The sequence below is a fragment of the Delphinus delphis genome, chromosome 16, assembly GCF_949987515.2.
Source record: "Delphinus delphis chromosome 16, mDelDel1.2, whole genome shotgun sequence".
Lineage (NCBI taxonomy): Eukaryota > Metazoa > Chordata > Mammalia > Artiodactyla > Delphinidae > Delphinus > Delphinus delphis.
The window spans coordinates 31248258-31268095 of record NC_082698.1 but is presented as its reverse complement, the minus strand read 5'-3'; the positions used below and the strand labels follow the sequence as shown (position 1 = coordinate 31268095).

The 19838-nt window shown below is 41.6% G+C and overlaps 1 protein-coding gene across 2 annotated transcripts in view; it reads right to left on the bottom strand.

Moving 5' to 3' along the window:
- The window catches only part of BLNK (B cell linker), a 75973-nt gene extending 71284 nt beyond the window's left edge, over window positions 1–4689 (bottom strand). For both annotated transcript variants that reach the window (XM_060034398.1, XM_060034399.1), the window contains exon 1: window positions 4467–4689. In XM_060034398.1, coding sequence (XP_059890381.1) covers window positions 4467–4513 — 47 coding nt within the window. In that variant the 5' untranslated portion in view covers window positions 4514–4689. The remainder of the gene's footprint in view (window positions 1–4466) is intronic.
- Window positions 4690–19838: the final 15149 nt, after the last annotated feature.

The window sequence follows — 19838 nt, the reverse complement described above, 5'->3', positions numbered from 1 at the left end:
TGACCTTTTGGGTACCAATTGCTTTGTCCTTCTAAATACATCATAGCTACCTTCTAGATGATGCGTCTGGATGCTGTCTAGATTAATCCTCTGTTCCCAGTGTTCTGAGTTGGGCAGTTTTCAAAAACTTTGTAAGAAAAGAGTTTGAAAATATTTTGAAAACTATCTCAAACAAGTTGATAATTCCATCAGGAAATATTTCCTGAGGGTCATGGGATGAAATGGTAGCCTTAGAGGATGTAACATTTCAAGCATGGTCTTCATGGCTAAAGGATCACACAGCATCAGAGCTGAGAGGGACTTTGAGAATTGTCAGATCCAAACTCCTCATTTTGTAGCTGGGAGACACAGGGTGATGAGGACCTAACCAGGATGGTGTGGTAGAAAAGGAAAGAAAAGGGCATATATGGAAGCATCATGAAAGAAAGACTAGAGGTTGTGTTAGGTGAGTGGAGGTACAGAGGAAAGGATGCATCAGGCTTAGAGTTGATGATGACACCATTGACAGAAACAGGGAGGACCAGAGAGAGATCTAGTGGCAGAAAGGTGAAAAGAAGATAACTCTGTTTCTGAAGAATTGAACTTGAAAAGTCAAGTAACTGGAAATGCCAATTGAGGATTCCAAGACCTGAGAAGAAAAATCATGTCCCAGGATCTGTCAAATAGGATCTCCAAATGAGAGCCCTAGCCGTGAGACCCAGACACCCATGGCAGGGCTCTGTCATGCTCAACAGTTTATTAGCCACTTAGATTAGGGCAGAGAAGGGACGTTTGTCACGTCACAGCCCATGCAAAGCTAAATGCCACAGATGTCAGAAGCAACAGGTAAAATAGACAAAATAGCTAAAAAGAAGAACTGAAACTGACATGAAATTTATCAAGGATCAACGTAAAGTACTATGTTTCTGTTCAGAAAATCAATTGCACACCTATAGAATTAATAAGAATAACAATAAGATATTAAATAACCACCATTTTTCAATCCAGTAATTACTATGTACCAGGATCACTCTAATCCTTACAACAGCCCTGTGGGATCGGTGCTGTTATTATCTCTATCTTTTCAGCTGAAGTAGCCGGGACCAGGGAATTTAAGTAAACTTTCCTAAACTCACACATATGTTAGTTTGACTGAAAAATACCATACTCTTCAACCAATAATATAAGGATTAGGGAGACTTGGCTTGACCACACCTGTGTCAAAGACTTTTTCCATTTGTAAAAATAAGTGAGTATGTGTTTGTGGGAGCTACAAAGAAAAATACACACGCACAGACGATGAGTCATCTGGGAGGTTATTAAAAATATAAAAACGTAAAATTTCCCTTACAAACTAGTTTCACTAACTTGAAAGGAATATAGTCATTGTGATTCAGGACTGTAAATGTTGAAACGTTTACCTAGGAGTGTAATATTTTTATGAATAGGAATACTTACTGTGGAAGGATTGAGACCCCAGGTCTGAGCTGAGTTTCTGATGATATCGTTACCTTATAAAATCCAGGGAAAATCATGGCTAAGAATCAATTAAAAGATCCTGAGAGTTTTTGAATTCCCATTAACAGAGAAACCGACTTCATGTAGTGCCCCAAAGGGAGAAAAAAAGCAAGAATCTGTGCTCACACATTTCTGTGGTCACATACAACTTAACCACTTCGCCTTTCTCAATTCCTCTGCAGTAGAAACTCTCAGGCTGACTACTCATCCCCAGCTGTCCATCTGGGAAGGTCCATCTGGAACCTTCTCTTTCTCCTTCATGTTGAGAATCTTTTTTTTTTTTTTTTCCAATCATGCCTGCTCTCTTTTTCTTAGCTGACTCTACTTTCCCTCCCTCCTGGTCACTCCTTCTGCCTCTAGTCTCTTTCCAGCCCTGGGAATACACCCCCTAGATCAGGGTCATCCTTTTTACTCCCCCTTGATGGACACTCACTATCTCTCTGTTTTTTCTGGCTAAGAATTTAAGCAAATTATCATATAAACTTTGATAAACCTAAGAGTATGAACACAGATCTTCACTTATACTGTCATCTGATGCCAAATAATTACACAGCTGGCAACATTCTGAATTGGTGATAACCTGTCGGGACAGAGGATACAAACCACAGGGATCAAGTATTCATTGACCTATTCCTCGCCATCCCATCTAATTACAGAAAAGATTTAAAATGGTGCTTCAAGTTCACTGTGTTTACAATTTCATTTCTTTGAAACGTTTCACATCGACAGTGCACATTTTATTAAAACAGGCCAATTCTGTAAAAACAACTCAGTAACCAAGTAGAAAAAAAAAGTTACTTTTGCCTGAGCAGATGAATGTAGTATATGATTATCCACAATATGGTTTTGGTTTTCTACCCTCTAATCTAGTGTTGTATGTTGTCTATCGACTGCTCTGTGACAAAGCTGAACTTTGTCCCTGAGGGAAGGATCATAAAGTGATTTAGGTTCTGTTGCTTCTCTTTATTTAAATCCCCATCTGGATATCCTGAAAGAGGTTCTAAGACTTAGTATAGGCCTAGGTTATGGAATATCTCTGAAAAGGACCTTCTAAACCCTCTTGCTCATTTGGGAGAAATCTTAATATCTATGCCTTGTTAGTTTCTTTGGCATGTCTTTCCTTCGCTCTCCCTTTTCACTGCTCTGCCCCAAGTCCAGGCCTGCAGCACTAGAGGCTTGGGTTACTTAACCGCCCCTCTAACTGAGCATCCCTGCCTCCAGGTTCCGCCCCCTCCAGTCCATCCTGCCAACCTCCCTTAAGCCCGCTGGCATGACATCTGTCACTGTATAAACCGTTCTCCAGCCCTCCGTGGTTAGAGCCCTCTCTGCCCTTTGTGATCTGGCCCCACCCTACGCATCTAACCTTTTGAGGACTTTCTGGTCCCACAGGCCTATTCTACAGCCTCTGTTGGGCAGAAGACTCTCCTCATCATCCTACAAATGGACCTAGTCAAGTCCAGCTCCCAGCGTCAGCTTCCGTCTTTCCTCCCTCCCAGCACATCAGGCTTTCCCTCCAATTCTCCAACTTCTTTTATCTTACCTGCCTCTCAAAGCCTAGCTCTTTATTTATTTATTTATTTTTATTGAGGTAACATTGGTTTATAACATTATGTACCTTTCACTTTTACAACATTATATTTCTACCTCTGTATGTACCATAGTGTGCTCACCACCAAAAATCTAGTTTTCATCCATCACCATACACTTGACCTCCTTTACCCATTTCACCCTCCGCCCCCTGTCTCTTCACTTCTGGTAACCACGACTCCGTTCTCAACATCTACATGTTCGTTTTTATTTGATTTTGTTTGTTCATTTACTTTGACAAAGCTTAGCACTTGAAGCGTCTTCTCTGTTAAAACCTCTCCAGCTACTCCAATTCACTTCTTATACTCACTGAGTCACTTACTACTTGCACTGTTTTACCTACCCACCTCCCATGACGGTGTAGCAACGTGAGACCAAGGGCAAGACTGAGGAAGCTTTTTGTCTCCTTACCAGCACACCCTTGAAAGGGCTGACCGCGGCCATGCTGCCTCTTGATTCCAGACCAGCAGTTCGTTTCAAACTATCATTTACCAAGTGCCTACCAGCTATATGACCCATATTCTAACTGTGAAGGGCTGTCCCTCTGCCATTCTCAGACTAATTTCTCTTAAATTCTGTCTCAAAAGCTCTGATTCTCTAGCTCCTTATCATTTCTGATAACTTCCTTGCTACCCGTGTCACATCACCCTGTGAAAAACTGAAGTTCAAGTGGTAGCTGAAATATAAAACACTCATTGAACACTTAAAAGTTCCAGTCTCAAAAAGCCATGATGTTGTCACAATGAGACAAAAAGAAAATCTTCAAAATAAAAATTTGGGAAGTCTTTTCTTCTATAAGTCAGAAGAGTTTCTTGATTCTTTTCCCTTGGGACACTTCTGGTTTATTTATTCTTTCTAAGTGGCTTTTTATAGATGATTGTTACACTGACATGAAGACACTGGAAAAACAGATCTAATCTCCCCAAAACACTTGTGACATACAGCCACAAAATAAATGAGATAGTAAAACGACAACGGATACAAATTATTACAACAATCTTTAACATTAAATAGTAATCCACAATGAAATATTTGAGTACTCAGATTAGACCAAACTCTTTTTAGAAAAGCTTGCTGTGTTCAGACTCTCCAAGCTGACCATTGGTAGAGTCTAAGCCCTTGGCTTTTCTTTTTTCTTTTCTCTTCAAAGCTTTACACTTCAATCCATCACTGGCAAAGCCAGCTAGAGTAAGCTCACTTGTTCCTACACATTTCTTTAAAAATGCAAGTCCCTTTCCCTATAGCAATTGACACCCCACTGCCTTACAGCTAGCAAAGTATTCCAGGATTTCAGTATTTCTGAGATGCAGTAAGATGACTGAAAAAAAATAAATAAATAAAGGAGAAGAAGAAGGAAAAGTATTGGATGGCGAAAATCTTACCTCAACTTCTGACTGGCGGGGACAGTTATTTTATTAAGCTTATCCATTATTTTTGGTAACTATACGAACCACAGATCACTGTCCAGTGGTCACGTCAGCAGTCCCTGGCTGTCCTGGGGAGTAGCATGGTAAGCCTTTGATCTCAAGAGTCCTAGTCACTTGAGTCTGATTTCTGAGACTGCAGGCTGCTGGCAGACACCCCTGCACGAGGAAGAAGTAAAACTTGCTTGAGCATGTAGTCAAGTTTCGTGTTTCTACATAGTCATGTGACCTGGGTAGCCAGCCGGCTTGGCCGATCACTCCACGTTGTGTAAACTTTAATAGTGAAACCTATTGGACATGCAAATTGCTTTCCAGCTGCTTTCTTCTGTAACCAGATTTATAATCAGGTCAGGGCAAGCTTCTGGCTGGTCACTATTTCCTGTTGTCCTGAACACATACAGTCCTTGTTTTCAGCAGGTGTCATGCTGTCCCCTTCCTGAGCTCAAGGAAAAGCAGAATAATCAATTCCATCTGAAAGTCTCTTTGGGACTTTCTGCTCATTTGGATAAAGTCATGGATAAACTTTTCCACTTAAAGGATTGTTATACGAAAATGGTGTTTTTGTGTAGTTTCTCCTCACTCCTCTCCCCCAAATGGTTTTAAATAAATATCAAGATGACAGTGACACAGTGGTAACAGTTTACTTTGAGAGTTAGAATTCAGTTTTCCTGAAGATCTGTGTAAAATGGGAAGACAATTCTCTAGGCAAGGTCATTAGGGATAGAGACAGATAGGAGATCTGGAAAAGGGGAGAGGATCTCCATTGTACAGCATGGTCCCTTTATGAGGTTGATGGTGTCAGGAGTTGTGCTGATAGCCAGATGCTTTCAAACAAAATCAAGATGTACTCAAAGGTCAGCTAGGAACAAATTTAACAACCTCCCAACAATGCAGTTCTGACATCAGGCCATCCAGAAGTCCCCTTAAAAGCAGGGTGCCACTCTCCTCACTGCCTTTGTCCCCTCCTGGCTTCATCCACTGCTCACCTTCATCCCCTCACCAGACCTAGTGATGGGCCAGTGAGGAGGGGAAGTGGAGCGGGAGGAAGGTGAGAGGCAGAGATGGATGTAGTAGATGGATTCCTTTCCTCCTGTACCTCTCCTTTGTACAAACAGACGTTCTGTATTTCTCCAGGTAAATCTTTTTTTTTTTTTTTTTTTTGCGGTACGTGGGCCTCTCACTGTTGCGGCCTCTTTCGTTGCGGAGCACAGGCTCCGGACGCGCAGGCTCAGCGGCCGTGGCTCACGGGCCCAGCCGCTCCGCGGCATGTGGGATCTTCCCGGACCAGGGCACAAACCCGCGTCCCCTGCATCGGCAGGCGGACTCTCAACCACTGCGCCACCAGGGAAGCCCCTCTCCAGGTAAATCTTGATTATTCACATTCATGTACCGTTTCTGAATTTCTAGTTTAACCAGATGGTCAGGAGCAGAATCCACAGGGCTATTGAAGGGTGGGGCCCTTCTGCTCGGCCAAACCCCTGAATTGGCCAGGCCAGCAAGAAAGATCATCTTTCATGAGAAAAATGTAAGTGCTTGGCTCTTCCAATTGTTTATTTTCCCCAAACAGGAAGCTCAATTTTCTTTCAATTTATCTTGAAAGAGTTCTAGACCTTCGCCCCTCAGCTCCTCACAGGTCTTAACAGAAGGGAACTAGTAGACCAGGAGAGTGAGGGCACGGAGAATGTCATCAGGGTCAGGAAAATCAAGCTCCAACGAATGGGGCAATAATCGGCTTGTCCCTTCTAAATTACTGTAAAGTGCACCCCGTCAGCTACTTGACTTTTCTCTCAACCAACAACTCTGTTCAGCACCTGCACTGCGTACTTATTATTTCCCCAGAGAAAAAGACCAAGGACAAGGGTTACACTTCTGCTTTTTCTTTTTACAGCCACTTGTCTTTCTTCTTTTTACTGTGTCTAGTCTGACGTGATAAAAATGAGTGTCTGCTTTTCCAGACTGGGCATTTTACCCCATGTGGTACGTAGTGTGATAGCCATGATGTTCCAGGCTGCCACTACTTGGTCAGTGCAAACATGGAAATTGAGGACACCAAATTTTAGCCTATGATTTGTGAAAAGAGTAAGACCACGCAACATGGTTTCCACAGCACATGGAGATCAACGTACCATGATAAACAGTCTCGAACTACACGGCACAGTGAACATGACAATTAATTAATTACTAGATTAACAAATGAAAAATGGATAATACCAACCTTAAAGAAAATGTGGAACTCCTGTACACTGCTGATAAAAATATAACTAGGTACAACCACTTTGGAAACAGCTTGGTATTACCTAATACACTTGATGACATACATACCTATGACCCAGCAAGAGGTCATACATAACATAGCACTGTGTCAGAATACTAAAAATATACCATGTACACCAAGTCACGTGCAAGAATTGTCATTGAAGCACCATTTCTAACAGAAAACAAAACAACACTTGGAACAACCCAATTGCCCCTCAACAGGAAAACAGATAAATTAATTGTGGCATATTCATGCAGTGGAGTACTATTCAACAGCGAAAAGGAGTGAATACAACTGATCAGTATAGATAAATAGCAAAAATAATCTGAGCAATAAAGGCAAGTTAAAGAAGATCATACACCATGATCCAGTTATATTTAGGTTAAAGACATGTAAAACTAATTTATTATTTAGGACATATACATATATGGTCAAACCAAGGGAGGGAATGATAAATATAAAATTCAGGTGAATGGAACTAGGGAGTGGGATTGGAGTGAAGGGGCACATAGGACTTCGAAGGCAACGGTAGTGTCCTATTTCTTAAGTTGAGTGGTGGGTATATAGGTACTTATTGTAGATATTAAATATTTAACAAAAATATATAAAATAAGATCTGGTCTAAAGCTATGGGGCAAAGCCAGGACAGTCCGCCCAAGTCTCAGTTAGCTCTGTGAAATGATGAGGCTTGAGAACGAGAAGACATTATATTGGAGTCTGGGGATGAGACCGACCAGCCCTGGTTTCTGTTGGGTTCTTTTCCTTGCATCCGTTAATGACAACCAACAACAACATGCTTTTTCAATGCTTTTATGTTCGTGTACTATGACACCATTCATTTTTTTTTCTTTTAATTAATTTATTTATTTGGCTGCGCCGGGTCTTAGCTGTGGCACGCGGGATCATCGCTGTGGCATGCAGGCTCTTAGTTGCGGGATGTGGGATCTAGTTCCCTGACCAGGGATGGAACCCGGGCCCCCTGCGTTGGGAGAGCAGAGTCTTAACCACTGGACCACCAGGGTAGTCCTGACACCATTCATTATACATGTGAAAAAACGGATTCATAGGGAGGTTAAGTAACTGGCCCAAAGTTACACCACTCGTCAATGCTGGGATTCAAACCCAAGCTTGTTTCCATAGTCTAAGCTGACAATCACAGGGTTTTGCCATCACAAGAGATACCTGTGCTTCAGCAGAGGGCCCTGTCCTGACATCAAGGCACCAACTTAACCAAGACCTTGGGTGGATCACTTAATCTCCCTGGCCTCAACTGCTCACCTTTAGAGGATGAGAAAGGGTATTCAAGAAGGGCTCAGACTCCCTCTGACTTGGCATCTGGACATTGGCCCATGTGCACAGAAACTGGATTCCGTGAGCAGAAACACTCTCACAGCTTCCAGAAGAGATGCCTTTGGTGGTCTGTGCGAGATTGCTTCCCAGAGCGAGGCTAGGTGGTTGTGTCAGTTTACAGACCTTTGGAAATAGTCCAAGTCCTCACTGAAACTGGAAGGTGAGCCACGGTTCACCCTCTCTGCTCTGCCACCCACCTGCTCATGGCTCTTCCCCTGCCAGGGCTGGTTGAGGCAGATTGCCAAAGGAAGTAGACGAAGTGTGGCATGGACACTATGCTTCTGTTGTTCGAGGGAGTGTGACCTACTCCCTCGAAGGTCAGCCTCACAACAACTCTATGAGGGGCGTACGCTTATCATTCACGATGTGAAGTCTGAGCCTCAGAAAGGTGACAGCACTTGCCTAAGGCCACCCATTCTTCCTGATCCCTGAGCCAGGGCCCTTTAACCCCCAAACCATTCCCTCTCTTTTCCCTGTGCTGGCCCCCATTCTTGGGATGGGGGTGGGGGGGCTGTCCTGCAGGAACGGTGGCCCTGGCAGCTTTCTGACACGTGCAGGCCAAAGGAACAGGGGCTTGCTGTTGGTCAGGCCCATGCCTGGTGAATTGGCCAGTGCCAGTTAAGGGCCCCGATGGAGGAAGGTTTGGGAGGAAGTTAGGGAGCCTGGGTAAAGCACTGGAGAAAAATAGCAGACGAGGCCAGAGAAAGGCCAAGAGAGAACAGGAACTGAGGCAGACGCTGCTAGTGGTCTATCTGTTCTCCTTTGCGGGGAGGGGGCAGGAAGGGAGGAAGAAGGAAGGAGACGACACAGCTGTGACTTGAACAAAGCGGCAAAGGCTCTTTTAAGCTCGAGGCTTCACTTTCTGTGACATGAATCAGTTCCCTATTTCATCTGTTCAGTAAACTCAATATTCTGCATATGAAATTGGCCTGGAGTGCAGTATCCGTATTACGAGGAGTATCGCTTTGAAGAAAACCGTCCAAGTATCAGTCCAAGTCCTTGGTTGGTAAGAACATTACCATAGCCTGTTGTCAGGACAGACAACTCCTGGCCTTTGCCTCATCTTCACCTCCTCCCTTGCCTTCAGCCCTCAGAGCCAGTCTGCGAGCAGGACTCTCCTTTGTAATATTTCCACCCTCGCCCAGTTCTCACTCCAGCCTAGATCCTCACCTGGATCACTGCTCAGCCTCCTGCTTCTTCTCTGCAGCTAGATCCACCCCCACTCTCATTCCCAGGCCATGTTCCCAACTGCTGACTCTCAAGAAGGATTTCAGAGGTTTTTCCTTTCTTCTAGAACCAAGTATGAATGTCATTCATGCCCCTGTCACTGAGTCTCACCTTGGGGCTTCATCTTATTCCTCACTGATTCCCAGCACGTGACCATCCCTTTGGTCAGACTGGTTCGCAAACACCCGTACTCCTCATCAGTCACACGGCCCAGCCACCAGCCAGAAATAGCTCTCCAAAGATGGGGTGGGAGGCAAGTACATGGGGTCCTCTATGGTCAGGAGGCCAGGTCTTCCCTGTTAGTCAGGGCCACGATGAAGCCAGAGAGCAGGCAAGGGTGGAGAGGCAGAGTGCTCTGTCCAAGGAATGGGAGTGTCAGAGAAGTAGAAAGCCAAGATAAGGCTCATGGCCTCCAGGGGTTGAGGTCCTGGAGGCCAGGAGAAGCCCTTGAGAGCAGATGCTGTGGCTGTTGATGACAGATTTCTGTTACCTTTTATCTGGTGGAGCGCCACTAGTCTCCTAGTCCTCTTACCCAGACAGTCCATCTAGATTCAGAGGGTCCCCGACTAAAGCAGACTTGAACAAATCGGGAGATGGTCCATGTTCTTGGGTAGAATGACTCAGTGTCACCAATGCCATTATCTCCAAGTTAATATATAAGTTTAATGTGATGCCCATAAAAATAGCGATAAGATCCTCTCCTCCAACGACACCTGAGGGAAGTAGATTCTAAATTTCCTCTCTCTATAAAAACAAGCAAGAATTGCCAAGAAATCTCTGACAAAGAAGATCAAGGGAGTGGAAGGAGATAGACCTCTCAGATTTAAAGCACGCTATGAAGCCTCTCTAATAAAAACGGCATGGTATTTCTGCATGACCAACAGAACTAAAGAGAAAGTGCAGAAATAAACAGAAGAATTTAAGGAGATTAAATGCTATGAATGTGGCATATCTAATGGGAGAAAGATGGACTTTTTTTTTTTTTTTTTTTTTTTTGCGGTACGCGGGCCTCTCACTGTTGTGGCCTCTCCCGTTGCGGAGCACAGGCTCTGGACGCGCAGGCACAGCGGCCGTGGCTCACGGGCTCAGCCACACCGCGGCATGTGGGATCTTCCAGGACCAGGGAACGAACCTGCGTCCCCTGCATCGGCAGGCGGACTCTCAAACACTGCGCCACCAGGGAAGCCCAGAAAGATGGACTTTTTAGTAAGCAGGGCAATTGCAAAGCCACTGGGGAAGAGATAAGATTTAGATTCATACCTCAAACCATTCAACAGAAAAAACTCCCAGTGGATCAGAGCTCTAACTATAAAAATGAAGCCATAGCTGTACCAGAAGTAGACACAATTAAATTTCTTTATAACCTTATCTATGACTTAAAATCCAGAAGCAATCAAAGAAAAGACTGATAAATTTAACTAGAAAAACATAAAGAACTTGTTTATGGCAAAAAAAACATTATAAACATCATCAAAAGACAAAGGACAAATTGGGAGTAAAGAGTTGCATCATGTATCACAGATAAAAGGCTAATCTCCCTAATAGATAAAGAGCTCCTAAAAATTGAGACGGAAAAAAAAATGACCATGAAAAGCCTTTAAATGGATGGAAATATGCTCAATCTCCTATTAAGAGAAAGGTTATAACCAGGCCGAAGAACATATGCATGTTTACGTACCAGATTAGCAAAAATCTGCAAGTCTGGTGATAGGATGCTCTTAGGAAACAGGCACTCTTTGCTAACAACATGTTACAATGCCATGGAGGGGAACTGGCAATATTTAACAAAATAAATGAATTGACCTCGTAACCCAGCAATGTCACTTCTAGGACCCTCTCCTGAAGATACACTTTCACAGACACAGGCATGCAACATCTGCACAGAGTTATTTGTTGCAGTTTTATTTGCAACAACGAGAACTGGAAAAACCTAAATGCTTTTCAGTGGAGGACTGGTTGAATACATTTTAGTTCATCCTTGTAGCAGAGTTCTGTGCCGCCATAAAAATGGTGTGACCTCTGGGATACGGTAAGTGGAAGAGACAAGGTCAGGACAGTGTAAGCTACTTCTTTAAAAAAAACAAGAAGATAGAGGAAAATACACATACTTATTATTGCAAAAACAAACATAAACACTAGAAGGAGAAATCATAAACTAATACAAATAGTCATCTATAGGAGGCAGGAGGGAGCTGGAAACAGAGCAGAAGTGATAGGGATGTAGATTGATTCTCGGGATCTATCTTTTCATAGTTTTGACTTTTAAACTAGATAATGGCTTGACATATAATAAAAAAACAAAATTAATGCAAAAAATTTAAAAAGGCAAACTTTAGAATAAAAGTAAACAGAAACAAGTGAATGTAAATAGTAACATACCCTGGAAAAGAGAATTATTTTGACTTTTTTTTTTTTTTTTTTTTTTTTTTTTGCGGTACGTGGGCCTCTCACTGTTGTGGCCTCTCCCGTTGCAGAGCACAGGCTCCGGACACGCAGGCTCAGCGGCCATGGCTCACGGGCCCAGGCGCTCCGCGGAGGGGCACGAACCCGTGTCCCCTGCATCGGCAGGCGGACTCTCAACCACTGCGCCACCAGGGAAGCCCTATTTTGACTTTTGAACACAGTCCTCTGTGCATCCTCAGTGAAACATATTCTAAGAATGAAAATGTTACAAAGAAATCTCAAACTCTACTCAGTATTTTTATTTTTAGTAATAAAATGTATATTATAATTTTCAAAGTTTTTTTTGGTATAATGTAGATAAAGCTAATAAATATGTTCATATTAGCAGAAACTAAGGTTTTTAGTGTGAGAGAAAAAATACAAATATAAAATCAAAGAAAAACTTGGTAATGTTAAATTTAATTGGAAATATCAATCTGAACTCACTATTTAGTTCCTAGCACTAAATCTTGAAAGGACCTAGAAGCAATGACATTCCAGATTTTAAACACATGAAGTGATGCTCAATTACAATTATATCAAGAAACAGACAAATTCCCCACTAGCAGGAGCTAGAGGCTAGAAGGCAGGGTTGATTTCAGGTCTGGGGCATAGACAATGGAAGCTGAACCTGGAACATCTTGTGCCAGAAAACATCAAAGATCCAGGAGCAGATCTTTGAAGGGGGTGATTTGAGCAACAAAAAAAGAATAATGACTGTAATTTATTTTAAAATTTTGAACAAATTAAAATCCACTGGTGTACGATAATAAAACCCAAAACCAAAGTCAATTGCGAAAATTGGAGATAACTATTCCATCAACTCCTTACTTCTGGTAATTAACACATTAGAAATGAAGGAAGCATTTACCATTTTTTAAGAGGAATTGAAAATCCTCCTTGATTTTCTAAGAATGCTAGCTAGTAAAGAATGCTAGCATTCTAAGAATGCTAGCTAGTACAGTAAAAACACTGTAACAGAATAAGAAAATCACCATTTTGCAATGGCAAATAAATAATTGATTAAGGTGAGGATCATCAGTTATTGCTAAAACTAGTAGGTGAATGTTGGGGAACAGGATAGTCTCAAGGTGTAAAAGGCTCATCCCATGGGCTGCTGGCTAATTGCCAAGGGAAAAGCCAATGTTTGCAGAGATGAAATCTGGCTGTCATTGTCTTAAGTGTTCAAACTCAGCATGATCCTTACTTCTTCCTGATGTGATGCAAAACTAAATACATCTCACTAAGAAGCACTGTTGCCACAAATGTTTGATCGCAATCTAATCAATTTTTAGACCTAACTTCCAGTTCACAGAGAGTGAACATATAATCAATCATCCAAACTAGGGCACTTATGAGAGTGAAAGAGGATTCATTTAACAATTATGCCAGGACTACAGGTGTAAACAGGCAGGACATTCCCAGATAAACTGGAATGTGAGATCTCGCTAAGTTTACAGGAAGTAAAGGTGGTAGAGAAACAAGTTGGACAGCACTAAGAGGGAAGAATATAATTTTTAAAAATCCAGATGTGGGGAATTCTACAGAACAACTACCTGGTCTTAAAAAAAGAAAAGAAAAAGAAAAAAATAGAGGAGATGTTCAAAATTAAATCAGACTGAAGAGTCGTAACAACCAAATGCAATGCATGAACCCAAATAGGATACTGGTGGAAAGAAACCAACTCTAGAAGACATTTGCGGACCATTGGGAAATTTTTCATATGGTCTGGAGATTAGATGATATTAGGGAATTGATAACATTCTTAAGAACAATCATGGTATTGTGGTAATATAGAAAGATCCTTATTAGGACATTTTTGGGAGGTGAATGATTTTGGATTTAAAGGTTTAAGTAGGCATGTCTACAACTTACCTTCAAATGATTCAGAAAAAAATGTTAGCAATGATTGAAGCTGGGTGGTAGGTATACAGGTGTTTGTTGTACCATTCTTTCAACTTTTCTATACATTTGAAATTTTCATGTAAGTGTTTAAAAAATGGCAGGACTCCAAATGTTTCTCACCCTCAAGCCCTCTACAGAGCCATCAGGGGTACTGGAACTGCCTGGTTCCCCAGGCCTCCTCATCAGCGCCCTCTCCATCAATGTAGAATCCCGCTCAGGAGTTCCCAAGCACAGTCTTTCTGTCTCCCATTTCTGGCCCCAATCTTGACCACTTTCTAATTTCTTGTGGCCTGTCCAAATCCCACTCACCTTCAAGGCACATTTCCTCCTGGAAACTTGTCCTGTCTTCTGGTCCACCTGGGCTACTACTCTGACCTCCTCCAGCTCTTCGAACTTGGACCACAGTTTTTGCTTTTAGCCATATGCCAACTCTCTAATATTTTTCCCAAGTGTATATCCTACTACCTTGATGAGATTATAAACATACCAGTGAAAGGACTATATTCTATTTCTTTGGTCTTTCTCTGTAGCAAGCACAAAACTAGAATATTGTTTGTATATAATAAATACTTTCTGAATTAAACCTGACAGTTATTAAAAGATATGTGCAAGTAAATAAAGTAAAAATTAGTTGTGAGACACAATTACTATTCAAACTCAGGAAGTGAATCAATGTTAAAAATCATTGAAGTTGCTGGTTTCATATGTAAGGAGCTTGGTAGTTGTCACTCCATCCTAACAACAAGTGAAAAACTGAATAGACTGAAAAAATCAACAATTCTTCTTTGCTCTGTAAGAGAGGAAGTATACAGTGCAAACTGCTGCCCCCAAGGTCGAAGAGACCGACAGGTGCATACAGGTCATTATGGCTTACTGGAGCAGAGACTTGCTAGCAAAACCACTGTAGGAACGAGTAAGGGTGTAGAAAAACCTGAACTGCAATTGATGAATTGCTGGAGGCTCAGTGGGGACAACTCTGAGGATTAAAAACTCCAGGAAGACCCAGTCATAAGGCGACAATATTTTGAGATTTACCTCTAGGAGCTTGACCAGGTTCCCACAGTAAATATCAGAGAAAAATCCCCTTGAGATTCCGGTAGGGGTGGAGAAAAGAAAACATTTTGAAATAAATCAGAGCACTCCATTATTAACAAGCCCTGCCCCCAGTGGAAACTAGTTAACCATGGCCTAACCTGCTGGTGTATTATCAGAGCCTAACTGACCTGGGAAAGGGAAGTACCCAATTCCAGCCCACTCTAGTCATGCTGTCCCACCTAAGTGGGAGAATAAAAAAGAGAAGCATTTGTGAAGTTCACGGTCCAGAGGCTTAAGCTCACTAAGACTGAGACCTGATCACAGGACTGCAGAATGCTCCCCCGCCACATTACTAAAGGCCTGTTTACAGCAGTTCCTTTTACCTCATACATCATGTCTAGCCATCGAAAAAAAAAAGAAAAAAAAACCAAGGCATACCAAAAGGGAAAACCCCACAATTTGCAGAGACACAGTGAGCATTAGAACCAGACATGGCAAGGATGTTGGAATTATCAGACCAGGAATTTAAAACATCTATGATTAATACGTTAAGGGCTCAAATGGATAAAGGAACCCAGCATGAAGATCAGGTAGGTAATATAAACAGAGAGATGGAAATCCTAAGAAAGAATCAAAAAGAAATGCAAGAGATAAAAAACACTGTAACAGAAATAAAGAATGCTTTCGATGGACATATTAGTAGACTGAACATGGCTGAGGAAAGAATCTCAAAGCTAGAGTAGATTTCAAGAGAATCCTCAAAACCCGAAAAACAGAGAGGACAAAGGCTGAAAAAAAAACCCCAAACCAGAACAGAGTACCCAAGGACTGTGGGATAACTAAAAAGTTATAACATACACAGAGTGGGAGTACCAGAAGGAGCAGGAAGAGAGAAAGAAGCAGAAGCAATATTTGAAACAATAAGGATGGAGAATTTTTCCAAATTAATGTCAGACACCAAACCATACATCCAGGAATCTCAGAGAACCCCAGGCAGGATAAGTACCAAAAACTACACCAAGGCGTATCATTTTCAAACTGCAGAAAATCAAAGCTAAAGAAAAAATTCTGAAAAAAATCCAGAGGAAAAAAACACACAGAAAAAGATAAGAATCACATCCGACTTTCCTACACAGAAAAAGATAAGAATCACATCCGACTTCTCAGAAACCATGCAAGCTAGAAGAGAGTGAAATGAAATATTTTAAATGTTGACAGGAAAAAACCACCAACACAGAATTTGGTACCCTGTGAAATTATCCTTCAAAAGCAAAGGAGAAATAGGACTTTATCAGACAAATAAAAATTGAGGAAATTTGTTGCCATTAGAATTGCCTTGCAAGAAATGTTGAAATAAGTTCTTTAGAGAGAAGGAAAATAATATAGGTCAAAAAACTGGATCTACATAAAGTAAGAAAGAGAATTGAAGAAGGAATAGATAAAGGTAAAATAACTTCTATTTTTCTTATTCTTAATTAGTCTAATAGATAACAGTTTGCTCAAAATAATAATATCAACAATGTATGTATGTTTATGTATATATTTTATGTATATATATGCTTATGTATGCTTATACATAAGTGAAATAAATGACAGTGATGATACAAGGGATGAGAGGGAAGAAATTAAGAGTTATTTTATTATCAATATAAGGTACTGACACTACCTGTGAAGTGGTATATTCACAGGTTATTTGAAAGTGGACTTGGATTAGCTGTAAATGTATCTTGCAAACTCTAGCTCAACCACTGAAAAAAGTAAAGAAGGAAGTATAAACAATATGCTAAGAAAGGAGAGAAGATCGAATCACATTAATCACTGGATTAAAACCACGAAAGCCAGAACCTTCCTGGACTGAACAGGCTACAGAGTTACATATATGGTTAGGACTGTTTTTCATGTACTCTGGGCCTCTTGGTTAATTCCTTACTGGCGAGGTGGCTCTGGCTCAGTGGGTTGCTGGATGTAGTTCATACCAGCTCTTGAGAGACAATTGTTAAAATTTTAGGAATTTTGTGAGCCTGTTGTTAACATAGCCATTATTTGAAAGAGATAAATTATTTAAGCCTACAATTAAATGTTATAATTAAAACAAAGGTAATATGGTGACTTCCCTGGTAGCGCAGTGGTTGAATCCGCCTGTCAACGCAGGGGACAAGGGTTCGATCCGTGGTCCGGGAAGATCCCACATGCTGCAGAGCAACTAAGCCTGTGTGCCACAACTACTGAGCCCATGTGCCTCAACTACTGAAGCCTGCGCGCCTAGAGCCCGTGCTCTGCAACAAGAGAAGCCACTGCAGTGAGAAGCCTGCGCACCGCAACAAAGAGTAGCCCCCGCTCACCGCAACTAGAGAAAGTCTCCACGCAGCAACAAAGACCCAATGCAGCCAAAAATAAATTAATTAATTAAAAACAAAAGAAACCTTAAAAAAAAAGGTAAAATATACTCTAAACTCATCTTTTATAGTTATTTTTTTACATTTTGCTCTTATCTGTGCTCTTAAGGTTATGTACATCCATTGCATCCATGTCTGTGGTGGAAGGATTACGTGATGGTGGTGCTTCCCAACTCGGTGTTCAGCAACATTAGGTTGGAGCTTGGAATCAGCCATGGTGGAAATGTTTATAGCCCTGGAATTGGCAAATACTGTACTACAAATCAGGGCTGGGTTTTTTTTGAGAGCCAATTGTTAAACATTGACAAATATACCACTACTCTGCTCTAGTCTCACAGTCCCTCAGGTTCAAGAACAACAGAATGGTGACAGCACCCTCAAATGTAGTGATATCTACCCTGTTTGGATATTTTGGTCATATCTCCATCCCTGAACCAAACACCAAGGCCAGGGGGAAATTTATGCCCTGTCCTCCACCCTGGACCTTGGTCAGAGGCTGTCCCATGCCCATGTATGTGGGGTGATCCCCACATGAAAATCAGGGGCTTTCACTGGAAGAAGGGACATAGGCTACTAGAAAAACTTCAAAATATAACCACCATAGCTTGTAAAGCAGTGGCTTCCATGTAGTCTCCATCTCCCCTAACTCACCTGAAGGTTTCTTGGGCAAGAAGCAAGTGGTTCTGGACCAGTGAAGCTCCTGGTACGTGGGGAGAGATGGGGAGGCTCTGATCTGAGACCTCTTCTGCACAATCTCCAATCTTCCCCTTTGGTGGAATGATGTCCCCACTATCTTCCCCCCCAGTCCTGTTTATTCCTGCTCACAGCTTGCTTCCAACTTAGACAAATGAAACATGCATTCTTGTGTTGTGTGGGTTTCTGAGATATTTTAAAAATCAATTTAAATTATTTTTCCTGTGATGGGTCCTAGTTAAGTGGAGGAGATATACAAACAAATTATTACAAAGCAATGTGAAGTGAGTTTTCAAAGAGATATTTATAAGCTGTGCTGAGAGCTAGTGGGGAAGTTAGTTAGGAAAATGGGGGCAGCTCCCCAGAGAAGAGGACTTGTGACCTGGAGATTTACATACAAGTAAGAAGTTCCCTATGTGGCAGGAGATGCACAAAGGGGACTATCTATTCCAAAGGAACAATGTGAGTTGTGGTACCACTAGGTCAAGCAGCTTCATTTATCCCTTCTCTCTTTTTCCCAATACTCTAGACACCTCGGGAAAATTTCCCTTCCTCTCTTGCTCTCCTTTCTATTCTGAGCCAAAAATAGAACCCAACCATGGGAGTCGCACCAAAACACTGTGGGGTGCACCCTTGCATGGGGGACAAAGAACACCAGGGCTTTAAACTGAACATGCAACGAGCCCAGGCCATGGAAATGACCCACATGCACCCTGGAATCTCCAGCTGCCTCTACTACCTCCTCAGGTGAAACCCACTCCTCTTAAAGCATAAGCATTCAAAGCAAACAAGTTCTTACTTTGTTAGCTTTTCTCTTTGGCTCAGTTACTATATTGCCAGAGAGTCGTTTTCTATTTTCATCACCAGAGCAGACATTTCTCCAACAGTCTTTTGAGCCTGGGGACCAAAGCACCATTTATAGCTTTGCTTCTATGGGGAAAAGTGCTTTCAAGTTCCAAACAACGGACTTACAAATAAATTATTGAACTCAAACTGCTTTTAAGCAATGAGCTTCCTGTAATGTTCTGCACACTTCAGTGCTAAAGGCTGGTGTGTGTGTGTGTGTTTAAAATTGTCTAAATATGGGTGCCAGGTGTTACATTTTCAGACTGACCGAGTGTATCTTTTTTTCCCTCTTAAAGCAACAGAATCATTTCTTTGCTGAACACATATCCGCTTTAAAATAACTGATGAAAGAAATGACTGGGGCTGCAAAACTAAAATAGCAATGCTGAAAATTCAGGGGTAAAGATATGTATTTGCGCAGTATGCGAAAAACGGTTACCTTACTTGTAAACTTTATTATTTCAGGTTCAGGAAAAACAGTAAAGTACCTCCAAGCACAGGGAGAGTTAAGAGATCAAAGCCACCTGTACAGCTTGGTTTTACTTCGAGTCCAGTCACCCAAGGAGATCGCCAAGATGAGGTTTCTAGTCTGCTTTGAAGCAAGCCAGACACAGAAAAGTTTAAAAACCACACAGTGAAGAGAGCACACAATCTGTCTCCCTGTTGTCAAAAATATCATCAGATAATGCGCATATCAGTCAGAAGGGGTGAACATGCAAAATGCTTTTTTCCATGGAAAGAAGACTCTTGGGCTCAGTACTTGATTCATTTCACTCTCCCACCCTCAATTCCTCCCTATTTCTTTTCTACACCCTTGACTGCTCTTCTCTGTTCAGTCTCTTTATTTCTCTCTCACTTCCTCTAATGATAGGAGATGACATGGTTAGAATTAATCCTCCTGAACCAAAGAAATTAATTCAGCTACAGTTTTTTTCCTTTCAAAACCTTTTATTTATTTCTGTTTATTCCAGATTCATACCCTATATATATATATACATTGTCATAATGAAGCATTTTTCCCTGTGAGCATTAGCGCGTAATTTTATATGTACCTGAACAGTAGGCATTTAAAAAACTAAATATGATAACTAGCAAATTAAACATTTTTTAAAAACACCTGTTTGCCCTTTTGAACAAAGTCCAGTATTTCATAGTGAGCAGAACTGGCTATATATTTTC